General features: G+C 47.7%; 1 protein-coding gene across 1 annotated transcript in view; it reads right to left on the bottom strand.

The window, feature by feature from the left end:
• Positions 1-18,506, bottom strand: part of LOC111964343 (pecanex-like protein 3) — a 28,665-nt gene extending 10,159 nt beyond the window's left edge. Inside the window, exons 1-28 of the mRNA XM_023988205.2 lie at positions 16,572-18,506; positions 15,774-15,982; positions 15,481-15,586; positions 14,475-14,514; positions 14,244-14,339; positions 12,481-14,160; positions 11,880-12,009; positions 11,601-11,770; positions 10,229-10,286; positions 9,989-10,139; positions 9,692-9,849; positions 9,161-9,314; positions 8,932-8,964; positions 8,646-8,817; positions 8,435-8,545; positions 8,128-8,329; positions 7,876-7,981; positions 7,640-7,732; positions 7,357-7,507; positions 7,107-7,251; positions 4,309-4,492; positions 4,024-4,132; positions 3,703-3,832; positions 1,605-1,663; positions 1,289-1,504; positions 703-956; positions 365-595; positions 131-237 (exon numbers count right to left, since the gene is read on the bottom strand). Of these exons, the coding sequence (XP_023843973.2) occupies positions 4,456-4,492; positions 7,107-7,251; positions 7,357-7,507; positions 7,640-7,732; positions 7,876-7,981; positions 8,128-8,329; positions 8,435-8,545; positions 8,646-8,817; positions 8,932-8,964; positions 9,161-9,314; positions 9,692-9,849; positions 9,989-10,139; positions 10,229-10,286; positions 11,601-11,770; positions 11,880-12,009; positions 12,481-14,160; positions 14,244-14,339; positions 14,475-14,514; positions 15,481-15,586; positions 15,774-15,982; positions 16,572-16,724 (4,155 nt within the window). The 5' untranslated portion in view covers positions 16,725-18,506 and the 3' untranslated portion in view covers positions 131-237; positions 365-595; positions 703-956; ... (3 more) ...; positions 4,024-4,132; positions 4,309-4,455. The remainder of the gene's footprint in view (positions 1-130; positions 238-364; positions 596-702; positions 957-1,288; positions 1,505-1,604; positions 1,664-3,702; positions 3,833-4,023; positions 4,133-4,308; positions 4,493-7,106; positions 7,252-7,356; positions 7,508-7,639; positions 7,733-7,875; positions 7,982-8,127; positions 8,330-8,434; positions 8,546-8,645; positions 8,818-8,931; positions 8,965-9,160; positions 9,315-9,691; positions 9,850-9,988; positions 10,140-10,228; positions 10,287-11,600; positions 11,771-11,879; positions 12,010-12,480; positions 14,161-14,243; positions 14,340-14,474; positions 14,515-15,480; positions 15,587-15,773; positions 15,983-16,571) is intronic.
• Positions 18,507-19,825: the final 1,319 nt, after the last annotated feature.

Raw genomic sequence — 19,825 nt, 5'->3', positions numbered from 1 at the left:
AGAGTGTTTAGTCCTGGGTCTTACCTGGCAGACATACTCCCTCCAGTTAGAGTGCAGTGTTTAGTCCTGGGTCTTACCTGGCAGACATACTCCCTACAGTTAGAGTGCAGTGTTTAGTCCTGGGTCTTACCTGGCAGACATGCTGTGGGAGGCTGTGCCCAGAGCCCTTCTCCCCAGGACACACAGGCCAAAACACAGGGTGACCAGAGGAGAGTCTCTCTCGCTCTCCTCCACCGGCTACAACAGAAAACACACATGAAGCACGTCGTGAAGTTAGTCTGCTGATGACACTAATTACATATGGGAAGTAATGGTCAAATCAACATGTCACCTTTTCAACAGTAACATGACAAGGGACACTGACCGTCTGGCGTCTGCTGTTACAGTACTGGATCCAGTCCAGGTAGACCATACAGAAGGAGCTGGGGGTGACGCCAGAGGCCCTGTGGTCYTAGTCTTCGTCWATGTTCAGGTTGAAGGTCGGGTCACTGTCCACGTAGGCGGGGCCTAGGCAGGGCCGCAGCGCCTCCTGCACCATCTCATTGGCCAGCCACTCCTCCAGTTTAGGAGATCGACTGACGTAGTATARGATGCTCTGTGGTAGAGGAAACACGTGTTACAGACCAGGCCACCTACTGTTCAAATAAACTGCTATTGGATCTCATGTCATAGTTAACTGTAAGATCAGTGTGGATCACACACCTTGACGTAGTAGGTAATGAGGATCTTGCGCAGGTCGAACACCTGCAGCATGGAGGCGGCGTTGTTGTCGCTGATGCTGTAGCCCTCCAGGACGTACTTGGTGGCGGCCACCTCCCAGGCCAGCCAGCGCTGGCCGAACGCTGCGTTAAAAGAGAGCATGTGAGGCAGGTGGCCTGGCTCACAGCAGCAGCAGCCCTCATCCTCCTCCACCCCCTCGGTGATGGCCTCCACCTCCCGCTGCTGGCAGTAAGTACCTGGGGGAGAGACAGGGAGAGGGGGATGAGAGAGAGAGAGAGAGAGGGGGATGAGAGAGATAGAGAGAGAGATACAGAGATAGAGAGGGAGATATGAGAGAGACAGGAAGATGAGAGAGCGATATGAGAGACAGGGAAAGAGGGAGATATGGAGAGAGAGAGAGACAGGGAGATACAACAGAATGAAAAGGAATAGCATTCAGACAAGTCCAAAACACTATCTCATGTTCAAACCATCAAAGCTTACTACACTGAACTCAGTTCCATAAAAGTTCCTTCTACCCCAAACCCCTTCCCTCCCTCTCACCACCTCCCCCTCACTCCATGCTCACCCCTGAACTCCAGCCCCCTCAGCTGGAAGGTGACCAGGCCGTTGCCGATCTCGATGATGTGCACCAGGGCGTTGAGGTAGTCGGAGGCCAGGATGAAGCAGTCTCCTGTGGTGTAGTTRCCCCAGCGGCCRAGCAGCAGATCACCACACAGGCTGTGCTGCAYAGAGCGCGTCAGGTGTTCATAGAAGATAGAGTTCAGGTTGTTGTCATCAGCACCTGGAAGAGAGGAGAGGAGACCACAGGCATGAGAACAGAGTCCTTTTAAAGAATGATYACTTGTGTTAGATGAGGGAAGGTTGTGGTGGTAGCAGCTGACCTGGGTTGCGGTCCAGCTGGGTGGCCAGTCGAGTGTTGGAGTGATCAACCCGCTTGGTGCTGGAAAGACAGACATGATGTTAACTGGGTGACAGAGGCTCTAGCAACTCCTATACAGTACTTGGATTTATTATGGATCCCCATTAGTTGCTGCCAAGGCACTCTTCCTGGGGTCCAGCAAAATTAAGGCAGTTATACATTTTAAAAACATTACAATACATTCATAACAGATTTCACAACATATAAAGTGTGTGCCCTCAGGCCTCTGCTACCACATATCTACAACACAAAATCCATGTGTACATGTGTGTATAGTGCGTATGTTATTGTGTGTTTGTATGCATGTGTCTATTTTTGTGTTGCTTCACAGTCCCCGCTGCTCCATAAGGTGAATTTTTATCTGTTATTTAAATCTAATTTAACTGCTTGCGTGTGTAACTTGATGTGGAATAGAGTTCCATGTAGTCATGGCTCTATGTTGTACTGTGCACCTCCCATAGTCTGTTCTGGGGACTGTAGAGACCTCTGGTGGCATGTCTTGTGGGGTATGCATGGGTGTGAGCTGTGTGCCAGTAGTTCAAACAGACAGCTCAGTGCATTCAACACGTCAATATCACAAGTAGTGATGAACTCAATCTCTCCTCCACTTTGACATGCATATTATGACATGTATATTATTAATGTTAGCTCTCTGTGTACATCCAAGGCCCAGCCATGCTGTTCTGAGCACATTGCAATTTTCCTATGTSCTTGTGTCACCTGACCAGYCGACTGAACAGTAGTCCAGGTATTACAAAACTAGGGCCTGTAGGACCTGCCTTGTTGATAGTGCTGTTAATAACGCAGAGCAGACTTCTCCCCATCTTAGCTACTGTTGTATCAATATGTTTTAACTATGACAGTTTTACAATCCAGTGTTACTCCAAGCAGTTTAGTCTCCTCAACATGCTCAATTTCCACATTATTCATTACAAGATTTAGTTGAAGTTTAGGGTCTAGTGAATTATTTGCCCCAAATACAATGCTTTTAGTTTTTGAAATGTTTAGGACTAACTTATTCCTTGCCAGCCATTCTGAAACTAACTGCAGCTATTTATTACGTGTTGCAGTCATTTCAGTTGCTGTAATAGCTGACGTGTATAGTGTTGAGTCATCCGCATACATAGACACACTGGCCTTACTCAAAGCCAGTGGCATGTCATTAGTAAAGATTGAAAAAAGTCAGGGGCCTAGACAGCTGTCCTGGGGAATTCCTGATTCTACCTGGATTTTGTTGGCGAGGCTTCCATTAAAGAACACCCTCTGTTCTGTTAGACAGCTAAATCTTTATCTGCAATGTAGCAGGGGGTGTAAAGCCACAACACATACATTTTTCCAGCAACAGATTATGATCGATAATGTCAAAAGCCAAACTGATGTCTAACAAAACAGCCCCCACAATCTTTTTTRCCCATCAGTCATTTGTCTAAGTGCTGTGCTTGTTGAATGTCCTTCCCTATAAGCGTGCTGAAAGTCTGTTGTCAATTTGTTTACTGTATAATAGCATTGTATAGCAAAAATAGCAAAAGTTTTGGTAACAGGCTGATTGGTTGGCTATTTGAGCCAGTTAAGGGGGCTTTACTATTTTTATGTAGGGGAATAACTTTAGCTTCCCTCCAGGACTGAGGGCACACACTTTCTATTAGGCTTAAATTGGAAATATGGCAAATAGTAGTGGCAATATCGTCTGCTATTATCCTCAGTAATTTTCCATCCAAGTTGTCAGACCCCAGTGGCTTGTCATTGTTGATAGACYACAATCCTTTTTTCACCTCTTCCACACTTACTTCACAGAATTCAAAATACAATGCTTGTCAGATATACTTGGAAGTGTAGTGTCAGCGTTTGTTGTACTAGACATGAGACAGGTGGCGGCTGTGTAAAAGGATAATGCAGTCAGCTAGCTATCACTGCAACAGATGGATTTAGACATGGCATTAATCGCCTTCATCTGGTTAACATTAACCTCTTAACTGCAAAAATTGTCCTGGACAATGCCGACGTCTGCCTGAAGTTACATCTCTACATCTCCCTGACTCCTGGAAAAGGGAAGAACTRACTTGTAGTCTCTCTCCCAGAACTTGACAGGCCTGGTGTAGGAGGTGACGAACACAGCACTGCCCAGGACAGGGTTGAGGGGGGTGGAGAAGAGAGCAGAGAACACAGCCTGGACAAACAGCATGGCTGAGTCTGAGGAGCAGAGGGGGTTAAGGAGTTCTGACAGACACCACTAACACACAGTGCAGCCAATGGACACAGCATGTACTGTTATTACACACTTTGTTTCACTGGCAAATGAGCAAGTGGTAGCGCAGAAAGACTACATCCTTGTTAAGTTCAAACAGTTTTCTACAGATCACAGTGCCAGGGTAAAGGGATACGGGGCACAGCGAAGGGCTGGGCGAAGGCGTGGAAGGCGGAGCCCCAGGTGATCTGCCAGGGAGCGATGTAGGTGAGAACAAAACGCAGCTTGTAGAGCAGGTCCCAGAGCTATCAAGAGAAACCATACAATCCAATATCAGGTATCAAGTACAGCCAGAAATGACTTGAGGTCAGTGCACTACAACTAAACACAGTTCAGTATGTGCAGATGCTTTCATCTGGTTGAATGTGTGCTAACACAAAGTCCCAGGGAGGAGTACGTGGAGCTAGGCGGTGGCAGGTACCTTGCTGAAGAGGATAGACATGAGGTAATAGTCGAGCAGGAAGGTCTCTGAGAAGTGTGGGTAGTCGAAGAGGAAGAAGAGGGCGGTGAAGGACAGCGTGACGTACTGCCAGGACGGGGCGCAGAAGAACAGCGCCCAGCATAGCTTTCAATCCCCGCAGATGATGAAACCAGAGAGCCGGCCACTGGAGAGGAGGGACAAGAGAGTGAGGAGAAGGGAGAGAGTGAGGAGAAGGGAGAGAGTGAGGGGAAGGGAGAGGAGAGAGGGGAGGGAAGAAGAGAGAGGAGAAGGGAGAGAGTGAGGAGAAGGGAGAGAGTGAGGAGAAGGGAGAGAGTGAAGGAGAAGGGGAGAGAGTGAGGAGAAGGGAAGGAGTGAGGAGAGGGAGAGAGTGAGGGAGAAGGGAGAGAGTGGAGGGAGAGAAGGGAGAGAGTGAGGGCGAAGGGGAGAAGAGAGAGGGGAAGGGAGAGAGTAGAGGAAGGAAGGGAAGAAGGGAGAGATGCTGAAGAGGAGGAAAGGGAGAGAGTGAGGAGAAGGGAGAGAGTAGAGGGGAAGGGAGAGAGAGGGGAAAGGGAGAGGAGAGAGGGGAAAAGGGAGTAGAATAGAGATAGGGAGAGATAGAACAGGAGAGAGAGATGGGGGAAGGGAGAAGAGTGAGGAGAAGGGAGAGAGTGAGGGAGAAGGGAGAGAGTGAGGAGAAGGGAGGAGTGAGGCAAGAAGTGAGTAGAGGGAGAAGGTAGAGAAGGAGAGAGTGAGGGGAGAAAGGGAGAGAGTAGGAGAAGGGAGAGAGTGAGGGAAGGGAGAAGAGAGAGAGATGATGGGTGAGAGAGAGACCTGGGAAATGGAGATGAGAAAGATCGGAGAGAGTGAGGAGAAGTGAATAGACGTGAGGAGAAGGAGAAAGAGAGGGGAAGGGAGAGATAAGCGGAGATGATAAAGGAGAGAGGGAAGGGAGAGTAGAGAGGGGATGGAGAGGGAGAAGGAGAGTGAGGAGAGGGACGACGAGGAGAGAGAGAGGGAGAGATCGAGTGAGGGGTGAGTATCGAGAGGGGTGAGTGAGGAGAAGGGAGAGAGTGAGGAGAAGGGAAGAGTAGAAGAGAGAGTATGGAGAGGAGATGAGTAGGAGGGAGAACGGAGGAGTGGAGATGAGATGAAGAGACCTGTGGAATGGGAAGAGTGAATGGAGAGTGGAAATGCAGGAGAGGACGAGTGAGAGAATGGGAGAGAGGAGGCGAAGGAATGCGAGGGGGCATATGGGAGAGAGTGAGAGAAGGAGAGAGTGAGGGAAGGGAGAGAGAGAGGGAACAGGTGGAGGAAGGAGAGAGTGGAGAATCGGAGAGAGTGGAGTGAAAAGGGAAGAAGTTGAGGAAAGGGAGAGAGTGAGGAGCACTATGGGAAGAGATGTATGATGGAAGTGATAAGGGATGGATGAGATGAGGAAGAACAGGGGAGATGAGTGAGGAGAAGGGAGAGCAGTCGCAGAGAAGGGAGACGATGTTGAGGCAGAAGGGCTAGAAGAAGTGACAGGAAGGCGAGAGAGAGAGGGGAAGGGCAGAGTAGTAAGGATGAATATGGTGAGAGAAGATATAGAGGGTGGAAGAGGCGAGAGAGTGATGCCGAGAAAGGCCGTATGGCTAGAGTGAGGAGACGGGAGAGAGAGGAGGGGAAGGGAGAGTGAGGGGAACAGGGAGAGAGTGAGGAGAAGGGAGAGAGTGAGGGAATAAGGAGAGAGAGGGGGTAAGGGAGAGAGAGAGACACGGTTTAAGTAAATGGTGTGAAGATCGGAGTGATGGAGAAAGGGAAGGAGATGCTGACCGACGAAAGGGAGAGGAGTTGAGGAGAAGGGCAGTAGAGTGAAGGAGAAGGGAGAGAGTGAGGAGAGGGAGAAGAGTGAGGAGAAGAGAGAGGGAGAGGAGAGAGTGTGCGAAAGGGAGAGAGTGGGGAGAGTTCGCAGAGAGGAAGGAGAGAGAGAGGGACGAAGGAGTGGCAGCAGAGGAGGAGTAGAAGGAAGATGTGGAGAAGAGCAGATGAGAAGGGAGGGAAGGAGAGATAGTGTAGGTAGCCAGCAGGGAGAGTGGAGGGGAGTAAGCTTAGACCGGCAGTTGGGGAAGGGAGAGCAGTGTATGAGGCGGAGAGGGAGAGAGGTGAGGAGAGGAGAGAGCAGTGAAGAGGAGAAGGGAGATGAGTAGAGGAGCAAAGATGGTAGAGAGAGAGGTTGTAGGGGAAGTGAGGATGAGACGAGAGAGGAGAAGGAGAGAATGCCAGATGTGAGGAGAGGGAGAGCAGAAGTGAGGAGAAGGAGGAGAGAGTGAGGAGAAGGAGAGAGTGGAGAGAGGAGAAGGAGGGAGAGAGTGAGGGGAAGGGAGAGAAGAGAGGGGAAGGAGGTGAGGAGAAGGGAGAGAGTGTGAAGGAAGAGGGAGAGAGAGAAGGGAAGGGAGAGAGAGAGGAGAAAGGGACGAGAGTGAGGAGAAGGGAGAGAGTGAGGAAGAAGGGAGAGAGTTTGAAGGAGAAAGGGATGAGGAGAGAGGGGAAGGGAGAGAGTGAGGAGAAGGGAGAGAGAGGGGAAGGGAGAGAGTGAGGAGAAGGGAGAGAGAGAGGGGAAGGGAGAGAGAGAGGAGAAGGGAGAGAGTGAGGAGAAGGGAGAGAGTGAGAGGACGGGAGACATTAAAATACATATGATGCAAATACAAAGCGTGTTCTCACTGAACTCTGATTAGACGGATGGATGAATGGGATGAGATTCAGAAGAGGAGGGTGTATGTATGGTGAGGAGGTTGGTAGGGGATGGCTGGGTTGCTTACTAGATGTCCAGTTTCATTGGGTTCTGGCTGACAAGCTGGGCTTCTGTAGTGAGGGAGTTGAGCACCACCGCCGGGTAGATGAAATACTTCTCCAAACACTGCAACCACGCATACAGCTTCTCAAACCACATCAGCTGGGCGGCATCTGGGAGGAACAAGGCACAGCAAAAAATCTATGACAAACCTGAGGCCTTGACACATTTCTTACGGATGTGTGAGTGAGTTTAGAGGTGGTTGTGTTGCTACTCACCGCGGACCTCAAACTGGCTGTACTCTCGAGAACGGAGGACAGGGTGGGCCAGGCAGAACCAGGGCAGCTGCTTGCGGAGCTGAGGCAGCAGGTAGTGTGTGAGGAAGCCCACCCCCCCGGCCACCATGTACAGGACGTAACTTAGAGCAGGCTGGAGGGGAGAGGAGGAACAGGAGGTCTCAGAGATCACACACGCGGAGTGCCATAAACAATCAGAAGGACTCCCTCTATACATTGAAACATCCCATTTCTTCCATATCCGGTCGACCAGGTGTTGACTGACCTGCAGAGCGATGAAGACAGTGCTGGCACTGATGGCAAACGTGATGACAGCCATGAGGGGACACATGACCAGGTCAGAGTGGAACATCTCTTTCTGTAAAACACAGACAGAGACGGGTTTTAAAACCTCAGAACACCAACAGCAGGGAGGGACGTCTTGGTATGCATCCCAAATGGACCTTGGTCAATAGTAGTGCACTATATAGTGAATATGGAGCCATTTGGGACGCAACTTACCACAGAGTTGCGTAGTTTCTCAGGCAGGGGGTCTTTGATCTCCAGAGGAGGCTCCTCAGGGGTCCGACCCAGCAGCTCAGGAAAGAACTTGGAGCGGACCAGAGACCTAGAGCAAAACACATACAGGGAGATGTTGAACATGAGAGAAGAGGGATGGAGAGGTTGTTCAAATGACAGCTAGGATCTGGGAATGTTAGCTACATGTACGACAAGGTACCACTAGGTATATACAGGTAGTAGAGGTARACAGACCACAGGATGATGGGGTCGCTGCTTTGGCGGCTCAGGTGGTAGGAGAAGGCCAGGAGCAGACCACAGAACACAGAAAACAGTACTGGCACATGGGGATGTTCCCAGGGAGCAATGATAGCACCAAGACAGAACCCATAGAGCAGCGCGGTCACCAACACACTGCGTAACAGGCTGTACAGGGACGACAGGGGGCTGGTGGTGGCTGTGGAGAGGAACACACACACACCAAAGTCAACAGGCATCACTCAACAAATGACAGTATGTTGTGTGTAACTGAATTACAGTGAATGTTATGGACCCGTCATACCCGTTCCCCCAAAAATGTGCATGTCGACCTGCTCCAGAAGACACATGAGGAAGGTGTTGACCTGAGGTACAAGCCCAAACAGGAAAATGATGGGGAAACACAAGGTGAACACTGGGGGGAAAGAAAGAGATAGAGAAAGTGTGTGAGTGGGTCTGTTGGTCATAATACATCTGCAAAAGCGCACAGCTAGAAGAGTCTAACTCAGACTGACCTATGAGCACATCCCTGGCACAGAGCAGGAAGTGAGCGGAGAAGAAGGTGACGCCGTAGAGGGAGAAAGGCTGCAGGTGGCCCGAGCGCCCAGCCAGGTCAAACACCCAGACGTGAGCACAGCACAGGCAGAAGTAGACGGGCCGACTGTACACGATGACCCAGTTATGGCCCTGATGGGTTAGACCAGACAGTCATCAGGTTGTGCCATCAAAACAAGAATCAACAATGGAACGGTTACAAACTGGATAATGACCAAGACAGATGTTTGGATGACATCTACCTACATGCATTGGGGAGGCTGCATCTGGTTGAACACTCTGAGGAAGGAGACCAAAGTGTCAGTTCAGACACTTTAACACATTACTTCACTTCAAGTTAACGCTGGTCTATAACAGTTTTAACAACTAAAATGCATCGGCAGTTGATGAAAAGGACCAGATACCTGTATTAATAATAAAAAAAGGGAATAGGAATTGAATAGGGACTTGATTCCTTACGACTTGTGTTGCGTACCTTTAGTAGTGAGTACTGACAGCTGGCGATGACCAGGCAGAACTGGAAGACCCAAATGTCCCTGAAGAAACCCTGCAAGAGGAGCAGGAACCCCAGGAAGGCCACCATGCTGGCCAGCACCACCGCAAACACATTCTCCCCTACACCACGGTTCCTACAGGTGACACACAATGGAAGTAGGTGGTCATTTATACTGTTTAGGGTTGCAAAATTCCAGWAACTTTACCAAATTCCCAAGTATTGAAACCCTAACAATGTCTTTCCACAGTATAGACCTCTAACGGAACTATGGCTTTCTCCTCAATAACGATGACAAACATTGGGTGATTCTGTGCCTCATTGGGTGACACTACCACTGAGATAAACTAGCTAGCTGCTGTGCCTCATTGGGTGACACTACCACTGAGATAAACTAGCTAGCTGCTGTCGCCTCATTGGAGTGACAGCTACCACTGAGATAAACTAGCTAGCTGCTGTGCCTCATTGGGTGACACTACCACTGAGATAAACTAGCTAGCTGCTGTGCCTCACCTGTCCAGTAATGCCAGCAGGGCCAGACGGTCGTAACGCACCCTCAGCCACTTGCCTGGCAGCACCCAGAAGCGGTAGTAGTGTTTGGGCTTGGCCTTCTCTTCGATCATCAGCGTGTTCTCCTGGGACTCATGCAGAGATTCATGGTCCAGGTCAAACTAGACACAGGGGCGGGGGTTTGAGACAAATATCATGCATATTCTACAAAAACCAAAGCCATATACAAGAAATGTCCAGCGGGTTGATTTGTCAAAAATACATGATACGTTGCTGAAACAAATTCTAATGGTGTCTCACCTCTGGCATATCTGACATCTCCAGGGGCACCCTGCGCACCTGCATGCCCTGCAGAACCACAGGCCTGGGCTGGAGCACTGTGAGCACCGGTGCCCCATCCTGGACATCATTGGAGGTGAAGCTGGAGGACTGGGACCGTCTTTCCCGCTCCCTAAGAGGAGAAAAAGAGGGAGTGGCCAAGACATTATATCAATATCAGTTTCAAACAAAGAGTCTGAGGCTCATCAGAGAGACACTTACACCACCGGGTCCTCATAACCGCCTCCTGCAGGTCCAAACGTGTACGATCTCTTCACTCCTGACAAAACAAACAGCAATGAATGGAGAGCATTCACTACATACACCGAAGTATCTAACTCTTCCCTAAAGCTAGCCCCAGTCTAACATCCCCACACTCACCACCCTCATCATAGAAGTAGTGTCTGACATCACCACACACTCACCACCCTCGTAATAGAAGTAGTGTCTGACATCACCACACACTCACCACCCTCGTCATAGTAGTAGTGTCTGACACCTCACACCACTCACCACCCTCATCATAGAAGTAGTGTCTAACATCCCCACACTCACCACCCTCATCATAAGAAGTAGTGTCTGACATCACCACACACTCACCACCTCGTAATAGAAGTAGAATCTAACATCACCACACACTCACCACCCTCGTCATAGTAGTAGTGTCTGACATCCCACACTCACCACCCTCGCATAGAAGTAGTGTCTACATCCCACACTCACCACCCTCGTCATAGAAGTAGTGTCTAACATCCCCACTCACCACCCTCGTAATGAAGTAGTCTGAACATCACCACACACACTCACCACCCTCTCATAGTAGTAGTGTCTAACATCCCCACACTCACCACCTCGTCATAGAAGTAGTGTCTAACATCCCAACACTCACCACCTCGTAATAGTAGTAGAATCTAACATCACCACACACTCACCACCCTCATCATATAAGTAGTGTCTAACATCACCACACTCACCACCCCGTCATAGAAGTAGTGTAACATCACCACACTCACCACCCTCGTATAGAAGTAGTGTCTAACATCACCACACTCACCACCCTCGTCATAGAAGTAGTGTCTAACATCACAACACTCACCACCCTCGTCATAGTAAGTAGTGTCTAACATCACACACTCACCACCCTCTCATAGAAGTAGTGTCTAACATCCCCACACTCACCACCCTCGTCATAGAAGTAGTGTCTAACATCCCACACTCACCACCTCGTCATAGTAGTAGTGTCTGACATCCCCACATCACCACCCTCGTAATAGAAGTAAGTGTCTGACATCACCACACTCACCACCCTCGAATAGAATAGTGTCTAACATCACCACACACTCAGCACCCTACGTAATAAAGTGTGTCTAACATCCCCACACTCACCACCCTCATCATAGAAGTAGTGGTCTGACCATCACCACACCACTACCACCCTCGTAATACGAAGTAGTGTCTAACATCACCACACACTCACCACCCTCGTCATAGTAGTAGTGTCTGACATCACCACACTCACCACCCTCGTCATAGAAGTAGTGTCTAACATCCCCACACTCGTCGTAGAAGTAGTGTCTGACATCACAACACTCACCACCCTCATCATAGAAGTAGTGCACAGCCCCCTCTGTGGTGTCGTCGAAGGTAGAGGCGTCGTGGACCCCCSCGCGGGGCAGCAGTAGTGAGGTGGCAAATTGTAAGGCAGAGGGCAGGGTCCGGGTCCGTGAGTGTGAGGAGGTACGGGCACGCTGGAGGTCCTGGAGACTACAGGAAGACACAGGAGATGGCCTTTATGTAGCATGGACATACAGAGGTGATTGGCATAAGGGACATGGCTAGAGCAGATGGTGTGGAAGTGTTACACTACACCAACCTGGGTGGGGAGCCCATGGTAGAGGGGGGTGGTGTGGGGTTGCTCCCCGCGTTGTGTCGCCTGCGAATGGCCTGGGTCCTCTTCACACTGCTCACTGAGTCCCGCTTGCCCCCCTCCTCTGGGGCCAGGGCTGAGGCAGCAGATACTCACATTAGTACCAGGATGTACATTTCAGATGTTGAGTTCTAGAAATACCAACCTGGCCCTTATTAATCTAGTAAATACAGCAAACAATCAATCTTTCAATGACACTTGAGTCATTTAGCAGACGCWCTTATCCAGAGCAACTTACAGTTAGTGCATTCATCTTAAGATCGCTAGGTGAGACAAACACATATCACAGTCGTAGTAAGTACATTTCTCCTCAATAAGGTAGTTATCAGGAAAGCCAGTGCTAGTAAGTAAATTAAAGTTTGAGTGTTATTTGTCGCCATTTTTTCKATTTTCTTTCCATCTTGAATGGGACTATCAGAGTAGGAGTGCTAATCTAGAATCAGTTTTGCCTTTTAGATTATAATGAATGGACACGGGGGACCTGTTCCTAGATCAGCACACTTTATGAATACAGGGCCAAAGTTAGCGTGAATAGTATGTGTCTCACCTCCCCCCACAGCTCCCTCCTCCACCAGTTCCCCGGCCCTCCAGCCCATCTGGTTGCCAGCCCAGGAGCCTCCCAGAGAGTCCAGGCGATGGTGGTGAGTTCCAGGGAAGCCGTCTGTGTGGCTGGTCCGGGCCTCCAGGTCTGACTTGGAGATGGTGAGGGGTCGTGGGGCAGGGGTGGTCAGCATGGTGGAGGGCAGGACCACAGTGTTAGTGTGGCCCCCACCGGCCTCGTCCATACTGAGCACCCTGGCATGAGTCTTAGCACTAGCCGTGCTGGCTGACCTCTGTGGCCTCTGGGAGAGGATGGGGCCAGACGTCTCGGACAACGTTCCTTCCCTGGGGATGGGCAGCTGGGTGGAGGGGGGCGGGTTCGTAACGCCAGTGTTAGCGAGGTCGGGGGAGTAGCAGGAGGTAGAGGAGCTGGAATCATCATCGTCAGAGCTGTAGTGTCTCTGGGAGCCCACACTGGAGCCGTCATCCTCGTCACTGGAGTCCTCAAACAGGCTCTCGCTGTAGGTCTTAGCCTCCAGCCGACTGCGCACTGGGATGTAGTCTCTGTGCTGTCCGTGGTGGCTCCTGTAGGAGCCACAGTCAAAGCTGCTGCTTCCCCCTCCACCTCGCTTGCGAGGGGCTTTCCTGCGGCCAGGCTGGTGGCCAACACAACCACCACCGGTCCGCAGCAGCTTCAAGTCTTTGGGGCGCACGACCTGCTGGGCCTGCAGAAAGGGCTGCTCAGAGGGCAGGAAGGGGATAGAGGAGACAGGATGATCAGGTTCAGAAGACACTAGACCCAGGGCCAGRCCTGACGGCAACGAGCTAGCCTGCCGCGGAGGGGGGAGGGGGGGAACGGGGACCGTCCTGTCCAGATCACATGCCTCTGAGTGCCCACTACTGGAGGGAGACAAGTCCTGGAGGGAGGGGGGCTGTGTAATATCTGGTGGCAAATCTTCCCCTTCCACTAGTGTCTTATCAAGCCCCTGGCCCAGAGAGAGCTCTTTGGAGGGGGAGCGCAGTAGTTCGCTGTCCGACAGATCGTCAGTATCACTGCCCCCCTGCAGTACAGGCTCCTCTGCTGGCTCTAGGGTACCGGTGCCCAGGGCTGGGGCAGAGGTTGGCGCCCCTGAGTCTATGTTATGTGTCAGGCTGAGTGAAGGGCTCTCCAGCTGGGTGGAGTCAGTCTTCTCACTGCGGTAGCTGCTGACWGTGCTGAGGGTCTCACGGTCCGTGGTCACTCCGCCCCCGCTGAAGCAGCTGTCTGTGGAGCCGGCAGTCATGGCCACTCCACTGCGGCCGCCTGGGTGCTCTGTTCCCGGGGCGAAGGCCACGGGGTCAAGGCCCAGCCCAAGCAGGTTCTCACTTAGCTCCTCACTCAGACTGCTCTTTATAAGAGGGCTGATGGGAGCGTCCCCCAGGCTCTCTGACTCAGCAGAGGGGCCCAAGGGGGAGTAGGGCTCCTCAGGACTCTGCTGGGACAGCTGCTCCAGCATGCCCTCAATCTCCTCCAATTGGCCCTTCTCTCCTCCGTCTTCCTGACTGGAGGGGGACGGGGGGATGGAGATGCACATCCCAGGTTGGAAGCTACCAAATCCCCCTGCTATCCCTGTTCCTACTCCCCTTAGATCAGGGAACTCTCCCCCTACAGRAGCAGCCAAGCAGGACGGGACCATGTTGGCAACATCTGTAAGTGAAAGCCCAAACTTAATACACACATGCCAAAGAAAAGACAAAATATGAGATGTCTACTTGCAGTTTAATGCTTACGGATGGGGTCCTGGGAGCTGTGGCAGAAGATCTCCCGGCGAGCTGACGTGACAATCAAGTTATTGCTGCATTGCTCTCGCATCAGATCCTTCATATCTGAGAAGAGAAAAAGCAGTCCCTAAATTAGACTGCTAACCATGTTGGACAAAGAAATGATCATCCGTCAGTCAGATCAGCTTTACCCAACCACAACACTGAGGTTAGAGTGGGGTTAGATTAGATATACTATACCCTTGGAGCRTCTACTGTCATCAAGCTGGGGCAAAAACTCCTGAGAAAAAAATAAAACATTTMTTAGATTAAGAATGAATATCATAGGAATATAAATAATTTGCATGGGAATACGGGGGTTCTAAGCTAACATATGCTATTATTTTAAGATGGTCATATCAAGGATCATTTAGCTATTTGATTTTGAATTTCAAGACCCCTTAAGCCTTAAGGTTTTGTATACCTTAAGGCTTAAGGTATACAAAATATATAATGTATAAAGAAAATATTGGATGAAACACTGAATTTGGCATTACTGCTATTTGCCAATCGAAATGCATTGAATAACAGATTCACAGCATGGACCAACAGATAGTCCGAAAATAAATCAAAAAGAAGTTTGTTCTGAAGTGTCTGTCCTATATCTGAGAGAAATAAGAAAGATCAGGAAACACATTTTTTTTGTTATACATGTATTTATCCCTTATTTAGGCACTAAATTATCTCCATATACACTTCCATAAAACATGTTTGCTGGTACCAGGGACCTTCAGGCGAGTCTTGTGAGTGTCAGAGCAAAATCGTGTTTGTCCACAGAGGGGTCATATTAGTGTGTAGCCCAAACAGTTTGGACGCTACAGACAGAAGTTTGCAGAAGAGGCTGTACCGACTTCAGAGTTTTGTGAGTGTTCTAGAGCAAAACGGAGAACACCATCATGTTTGTGAGAGTCTCATCTTTCAATAGAGTGGCCAAACTGTGAGAAGACCGATTTTCAGGATGTCTCATGGTCTGACAAACACCGCTCTAGCTCTGCCACCTTTCACCGCAGGTGCGGAAGGGCGATATCAGCGTATTGAGACGCAGCCCATGCAAAAAAAAACATCTCTATTCTCTAGCTTAAACAGACCGATCTTGATGGAGATTTTTTATTATGTTAATTTGATTTCCGCGGGGGCGCAAAAATTGTAGGGGAAGGGTTAAGAGAGAGTACGTTTGTGTGCTGTGTAAATGCAAGTCAGTTCTCACCGACACCTGATTGAGTCCAAACAGAGAGTGCTGGGAGCTGCAGCGAACTGGAGGTGTTGAGTTGACCTTTCTGAACACAGTCATCTCCACACCAACATTGCTGTCCCTGAGAGGGGAGCATACATACCAGCATGAAAAAACATAAGACTCAAAATCTGTCCACAATCATGTGAAATAACAGCCCTCAAAGCATCAACACAAATGAGCCTCTTCACATCGTTTAATTTTATTTTATTTTTTACAAAGTTTGACAAAAAATTATTCCATTAGGATATGGAAATCTCCATCAGTACCTATGCTGGTTCCCATCGTGGCCTCCTGACCCATCATCCCCCTCTTCTAGCCGTGGGGCGTTGGTTATGTGCGAGACCTGCCTCTTCTCCACCATCTCCCCCAGGTCGAACATGGCATGGAGGTGGAAGTTCACTGCCTTTATGGCTGTGAAGAAGGCTGCCACCACAGTACAGTAAACAGCTGCCACAACCAGGCTGGGGGGGAGAGACTGGACAGGATGACCAGAGGGGACAAGAAAGAGTGAATCCAGAGATAGGAATATTAAGTAGGCTAGCCCTTGATAAGGGTACAGAAACAACACCCTGTCRTCAATAGCAATAAAATAACCATAACACAAACACTTCCCCTAGATAGGCAAACACGTGGAAATATTGGACATATTACAGACTAGGAAGGACCACTTCACAAAGATTACAGACACAATAGCTTGAGGACATAACAGGCCTGGTTTCCAAACAGCACTCTTCACTAGAGCAAATACTAAGGCGTAAACAAAAGCTCAAACATTAAGGTAAAGAGAAGCAATAGGACAAGTGTGGAAGAAAATACAGTTTTGAATTAATACTGAGGGGAAAATGGTACTCTCCTACTCTGTTACCAACATGGTTCTGCTCCTCCGTTCTATGATAAAACCAGTTCTCATTTGATCTGAATAATGGCTGTCTGATATACATTTATTAGTGCAGTATGTAAAAAGTGCCTGACTAACTTGACATCCAGTTCAAAGAGAATTCCTAGAGAACAGGAATTCTTCCATCTATAGAAATAACCAAATTGTCACCTTCATGAATCCTCACCATGTATAGCAGGAAAGGGAAGGCCAGGAGAAAGATCCAGAGGTACAGGTGGAAGCAGTTGGAGAACGTGCTCTGGTGGGGYTCCACATACCAGCCTCCTGTGATTGAAGCCCACACCCCCTGCCGCAGTATCTGAAGAGCTTGGGAACCCATCGTCCCCCTAAGAGCAGCCAACCCAGGGTTGCAAGGCTTCCTCTAAGGCTGGAGCTCCTAATGGCACAGTTGTAGCCACCCTGTTACATGTCTACAATGGCACTTCCATTGAGGAAAACAAGTTAATAACACAGTTCTCTTCACTTTCTGGTTTATAATCCTTAGTGTATCTCAAGGGAGTCCGTGCATGCTCTTTTTCAGGGATGGGCTGCTTTGCCGTGCAGTTCTTGCAAAAAAAGTAATCCTTGCTTTGTTATCTGGAGATTGACATTTTGGCACACTGGTGGTGACCCACTGACTAAGTAACAACATTAATTTGGAAGAAAAATCACAACTGCTTTGGTTGGTTTCTTCACACATTTCGAGTAGCACTTCTGTAAATGTAAAGTGGTTTCTGATAACATCATTCATAGCAAGACGCTGTAGTACACCTGTCTAACTTCACAGAGAATCTTAATAATGCTCCTCATCTCCTACTCACGTGGAGCTGGAGCTGTAACTGTGTTGGACTGTTCCAACTTCAGTGGCCAAGTGTAAATTCTTCAGATATGTATTTGGAGTGCTCAACCTCATGAGATCTGAATCGTTATGCATCCTGATAGATTTTCAAAATAAACATCTGCAAAAATACTCCATAGATATGTATACTAGCAACGAACATAATCTGTTGGAATATGCCAATGCAGAAAGCTAGTTATCAATTAGTTAGGTCTATTAACTTGTTATAAACCAGCTAGATAGTTTCAAGGCCAACCCTACTTCAACTATCCTGTCACCTAGTTAGTGATTGATAGACAATCTAACGTAACGTTACTGTTTTCTACAGTTAGCTGGCTGGCTAGGTCATGCTAGCTAGCAGTTGTCTACATGTTATTCTAGCTAGCCATCACAATTTCCTTCAGAAGTCATTTGCCAACCAATGCACTTCACCAGCAGACATAAATTAGAAAACGAACGTTACTTATCTAGCTGATTTGTCAACAGAAAAACGTGCCAGTTTATATCTTATAAATCATCTACGTTAGTTAACTAGCTATAGCTATTTGTCTATCTGCGAACCATTGCTACTTAACCAACTTAGCTGGCTACTAACGTTATGCTTCCAAAACAAGACAAACGTGTAATTTAGAGATAATACTACTTATAAACAACGCATTATAATGTGTTGGATTAAACCAAATCGCTGACAGTTTTGGTAGCAATCACATCAAGAAAGATCCCCACTAACGTTACGAACAGAAACGGGCTACTAGTACTTCAGTTTACAAAAGGAACGCTCGATTAGCATGCTAGKTAGGCCACATAAAAATAAAACAGCCAACGCGATCTATCAGAATTGGGACGGAGTGTGGCTAGATAGCAAGCTAAAAAAAGTTGGTAACCTATCGTGACAGATATATTAAATTGTTTGTAAACTATTCTAAATCAACACCTCCCAGATTTGCCTCTTCTCTTCCGTGTTGAGCAGTTCTGAATAACGTTACGTTCGCTAAAGAATCTATGCTTTTTCCTTACCACCACGGGTTGCTAGCTTACCACAGTTACCACACAGGCTAACAATATTGTTTTTCAGATGATTATGGTCTTTCTTCTTTTGAAAGACACATTGAATATATATTTGTTGAGAAACGGGCAGTTGGTACATATTTGCGTCATTGCCCTTATCATGTGTCCGCTGGTTAGCTAGCTTTAAAAAATCTCCTCCTCGTTATTATCCACACGCGAAGCAAAAAACCAACATTCCACAGTCAAAGATGGTGGATAAATGAAGATAGTTCACTCAGGTCGTTTACCATTGAAAAAATMTTACGTTCCGGTCTACCTAACGGGGTGGGTCTCATGTAGATAAGAGAGTCGCACCAAGAGGGAAGTTTTATTGGCATTCACTAAGTGGAAGTAGATTGGGAAAAGCATGGTACCAAACAAGGTTAGAGGTCCATCATTCTGAAGGGATTTCATAATAATATACATATATATGCAACAAATGCCTTTATTACGAAGTTCACAGATGTGGATGAGAATGGCTCTTTTTGAGGTAATAAATCATTGAGTCATTGTGTCACCTTTTTTATGAATGTAATGTAATATCCAAATGCTGGGATGATCTTGTTGTATATTTCTCAAATAAGTATATTTATAACTTTACCTAGCAAAAAAAACTATAACATTTTGATTACAATAATAAGTCAGATTTCATTGTTAATGTCTTAATACTAATGAGTAATTTCACAAGTGTACATTTTCAAAGAAGACCCTCAGATTTCAAGCCTTAATGTAATAATAATAATTAATTAAACTTCTATAGTGTGCGTGAACGTTTAGCTTGATTAAATTCCCTCAAATTACATAGTAAAAGTATCTGTACAGTAGAATATTATAATGTAAATGTTGATGATGAAATGTGATCTGTCATCTCTTTTCCTTTTTCTATTATTAATGTTATTTATGTGTATCGTGGGTTTTGATATATTTATTCTTACCTGATTTGTATATTATTGCTTTTCAACAACAAAAAAGGTCTGGAAGTTCTGGAAGTTAGGGGGAAAAGGATATTGTTGATTTATTCTCACATTACTGAGCTGTGAACACATACACATAGAACACGTATAGGCTTTATATCTATGACTGAGCACATGACGCATTTAATTCTGAGGTGATATTCACAGGAAAATAATAGAATATAGAATGCAAATAGAATGCTGGTCCTTTCATCCCCATTTTCTTTCCCCTGTTCTGTGACTATACCTTTGAAATAGGCCTACTAGGCTTCCTATGTTACAATGAACCCTGCAACGTGTGCCTGAATATCATGGGCAATGTTGTCAGTTTATTTAGGACATTATATTGACAGTAAATTGATCTGATGGTTCTCTGAAATATATTCTGTAGTGTCTGTACAATTGCAGCAACATTTAAAAATMAGGTATCAATGCATTGATCATGGTTATGTTAGAACATAACTGATTAGGTGGAGATAGATAAAGGGTCAACTGAGATTATCTTTACTGAGAAGCCTCACTTCAAGAAGTCGACAATAGATTGGAGCAGACTGGCAACATGCCATCTAGTGAGAGACRAGTGAGAGACGATGAACCTACAGT

The sequence above is a fragment of the Salvelinus sp. IW2-2015 genome, linkage group LG5 (assembly GCF_002910315.2).
Source record: "Salvelinus sp. IW2-2015 linkage group LG5, ASM291031v2, whole genome shotgun sequence".
Lineage (NCBI taxonomy): Eukaryota > Metazoa > Chordata > Actinopteri > Salmoniformes > Salmonidae > Salvelinus > Salvelinus sp. IW2-2015.
The sequence above is the reverse complement of the archived record's forward strand: the minus strand, read 5'-3'. Positions and strand labels throughout refer to the sequence as shown.